This window comes from Echinops telfairi, unplaced genomic scaffold (genome assembly GCF_000313985.2).
Source record: "Echinops telfairi isolate 266 unplaced genomic scaffold, ASM31398v2 ScPeMD7_7469;HRSCAF=8507_1, whole genome shotgun sequence".
NCBI classification, from domain to species: Eukaryota; Metazoa; Chordata; class Mammalia; order Afrosoricida; family Tenrecidae; genus Echinops; species Echinops telfairi.
In genome coordinates this window covers 14,765,848-14,769,540 of record NW_022111373.1, presented here as the reverse complement: position 1 = coordinate 14,769,540, position 3,693 = coordinate 14,765,848, and the positions used below count along the sequence as shown (strand labels likewise).

Sequence of the window (3,693 nt, the reverse complement as noted above, 5' to 3'; positions counted from 1 at the left end):
CCGGCATGTGCTCTTATTGCAGAGCAGAGGGCAGGGGAGAGGGGCTGACCTGAAAACAAGCGTCTCAGCCAATTAACGTGTCTGATCTGAAAATACAACACTTTTCCTAATCATTCCAGTTTTTACATGTATTAATGCAAGCTTGTTTTGTTTCTATATCCAAAACACAAGGCAATCTGTTCTTACTATACTTTGGATCTGTGTTTGTTCGTTTGTTTTCTATCTATCTGCTTGCTTACTTACACACACACGTAAGCGAGTTCCATTTCAACGTTATTTACAAGAACCATTCGGTGGCATGAATTATTTCCTTATATTATGGAATCATCAGCACTAGCCATTTCCAATGGATCACTTGAAATGCACAACACTGACTGATTGTTGGGAAACTCTTTTTGCCTTTTTTCAAGTTATTACTAAACTTAACTAAAAATGCAAGGTTTAGGAGCAGGTTGAAGTGGGGAAATAAAAACAGACAATGACACATAGTATTTAATACTCTACAAATAAAACCTCAAGAATTTTGAGTGAAATTTTCTGGCTCTAACACAGAAGTTCTTAATTTGAGGGGGACTGGACATATTCTCAAAGAGATGTCAATTTCAGGGGTTCACATACAAATGAACTCCAGTTCAAATGGAAAGTTGAAGCAGGACAAAATACTAGAATACCGAGTCCTGACTATGAAATAAAAGCTCTCTCAGGCATTGAGATAGCATAAATCATTTCAGAATACAAATTGTGTTTCAATTTCAGGGGCAAACTTTTCTAAAAGCCACCACTCCATTTCCATTGCTGCCCAACATGAGTCACACACAAAAAAGCAATTCTCTACATACCAAATGCACCTCCAATCTCGGCCCCACTTGTTGGAATATTGACGTTTACAATGCCGCAGTCTGATCCTTTAGGACTGTGTTTAAAAAGGGATGCATGGTGTGAGCAAGATGTAAGATATGAAAAACAAAACAGAGAATCAAACAAACAAAACCTCCAGGCCTCCCAGTGCTAAACATGCGATTTCACCCGATCATGTCCTCTTCTTTTTTGGAAAAGACAATTCATCCCACAATTCTGATTTGCAAAATTTATCAAAAGAGATAAATAAAGATATACCCAAGCCAGCGGAAGATTCTTCCCAGGTCCTTGGTGAAGATGCTACTGGAAAGTCCCTGTTTCACTTCGTTATTCCAGGCAAAGACCTCCTCTTCATTCTAAAAGCGCAGGTGTTGGAAGATGTTAGATGATACAGTATTCAAGTCAAAGTTCACCAATCTAAAACTCATTTCACGAGACGGCCCAGAATACTTCGAGTGCACAAAAAGATTCAAAGAGTTCGCATTATTCCTTATCTTTTGGGGCAGTCTGTAGCACCTGAGTTTTACAAATAAGACAACTGAAGATGTTGCTCTACCAAACTGAAAGCATAAACCAAGAAAGCAAACATTAAGATCATTGAGGAAAACGTATAACCCCTTTAGAAGAGGTCAAAAATCTTCCTCCAGGTCTCATGGCAACACACACACGCACACACACACACACACAAATAGATTAATCACACACACGATAGAGCATGAAATTATTATTCTCTATAGTCACTGGAAGTGAAAAGACGAAAATCGATAGCAAACTATTAAAAAAATGCAACCTTAGACACAGTTGCAAAATGATACAACTGTCATCATCCTATTAACTCTTAATCACGGTTCATTCCAAAGCCTTCATTTCTGCAATCTCAAAACTAAACCTGCAACTGCTCATTTGCTGGCAAGCCTAGTGCCTGTGACCTCATTACCTTCACTGTTGAAACCTGCAGTCTATCTCCTGCCACAAGGGGTAAGGTAGGTCTTTAGAATGCCCTTCATTTCCTCACTTTGTCTGCCGATGCTTAGCCGCAGCTCACCCTATTCTCCCCATCACACCTGTGTTTAACAGAAGCTGCCCTATAGCCCACAGGGCTCAGGGCCAGAGCCTGAATAGATCCAACAATGGTCCTCTGATTATCTTGGTTTTTTTAGACAGTCAGGTTGACATGGAGTCCTGATGGAGTAGTGGTTAGCAACTGGGATGCAATCCACAAGGTCAGCGGTTCAAAATCACCAACCTCTCTGAGGGGGAAAGACAAGGCTTTCTACTTCTATTAAAAGTTCCAGTCTTGGAAACGCCCAAGGGCAGTTCTCCCTGTCCTACAGGGTTGCTATGAGACAGCATCGATTCGATGGCAGTGAGTTCAGCTTAGTTTCAAGTTGACATGCTTTATGCCTTTCATCATAACCTTCACAGTTCAACTGATCGATCAGAGTAGCGCTCTTAAATCCCTAAAGGCTGAGTGAAGTGTAATCCACCTTAATGTTCCCCTAGTCTTTTCACTTATTTTAACATTAGACCAGAAACAAGAGAAAAGGAACTGTTACCTTGAATTTAAAGATATAAAGAATTGGAGCAAAAGTCTCTGTGTGTGCGATGGATGCATCATGTGCAAGACCAGTCACAATCGTTGGTTCTACGTAATTCCCAGGGCGATCCATGACCTTGGGGAGAGAAATAAAATCCATTAGGATAATTCATTCTCTTTTCTAGTATTATGATCAAGAGGGCACAATCTGTATATACACCTATAAGAAAATTACCAACACTATTTAGTACGAGAGAGACGAACAACAGAAACGTGGGTGGTGAAGGGAGACAGCAGGCAGTATAAGAAATAAAAATAATAATAATTTGCAATTTATCAAGGGATCACAAGGGTGGAAGGGTGGAGGAGAGAGAGAAAAAAAGAGGAGCGGATACCAAGGGCTCAAGTAGAAAGAAAATTTTTTGAAAAGGATGATGCCAACATATGTACAAATGTGCTTGATACAATGGATGGATTGTTATAAGCGCTGTAAGAACCAATAAAATGATTTGTTAAAAAAAAAGAAAACCTCCCCTCATGAATATGAAAAAAAAAAATCACCTCTTCCAATGACTGATTGTCGTTCAAAGAAAAATTAAAAAGGAAAAGTCAACAATGAGGCCCCTGCGATGTATTCATGAATGACGGCTGACAAAATTAGGTGTCAAATATTACTTGCTGTGACAAGTATTAGTTGCTTTTTGTTTTCTGGTTTCTTTTAATGGCTGTAATTTTAAAATCTGGGAGAAAGCTAAGGCTCTGCTCGCATAAAGAGCTACCGTCTGGGTCCTATCCCGCTCCACAGGGCCGCCAGGAGTCGGAATAGGTCTGAGGGCAGCGAGCGATTAATTTAAAAATAGGTAACCGGCATTTACTGAACAAAAACCAAAAGACCAAAAGGGTATACTGTAAAAACTCCTATAACAAACCTCCACATAATCAAACTACTAGTTCCCCACTCAACTAATGCTCACCTTTCTTTCTATGAAACAGTCCAACGCCCACAGGAAGCTACTTTGGGGGGGTGGGGGTCACCTCCCTAGCCTCTCTCTGTTTCTGCTCTTTCTGAGCTGAATCCGCGGTATGGACTCAATTGTTGTAAGCCATCTGTATTTGCATTGTGATGCCGTGTTGCATGATGTAACCTAACGACTGGGGAGAGGTAGGAAACAGCGAAAGTCCTGAGAGATGACTTTGCAAGAGACTCAGTTACTGATGTAAATGAAAATGAAACACAGTGATTAGTATAGCTTATGAACGAATCTTTTAATTCCAATCATCATTGAAGAAAACTTTGG

At 40.1% G+C, this 3,693-nt stretch overlaps 1 protein-coding gene across 1 annotated transcript in view; it reads right to left on the bottom strand.

The window, feature by feature from the left end:
* Nucleotides 1–802: 802 nt before the first annotated feature.
* Nucleotides 803–3,693, bottom strand: part of ALDH7A1 (aldehyde dehydrogenase 7 family member A1) — a 33,368-nt gene continuing 30,477 nt past the window's right edge. Inside the window, exons 14-16 of the mRNA XM_013004497.2 lie at nucleotides 2,415–2,531; nucleotides 1,117–1,214; nucleotides 803–913 (exon numbers count right to left, since the gene is read on the bottom strand). Of these exons, the coding sequence (XP_012859951.1) occupies nucleotides 832–913; nucleotides 1,117–1,214; nucleotides 2,415–2,531 (297 nt within the window). The 3' untranslated portion in view covers nucleotides 803–831. The remainder of the gene's footprint in view (nucleotides 914–1,116; nucleotides 1,215–2,414; nucleotides 2,532–3,693) is intronic.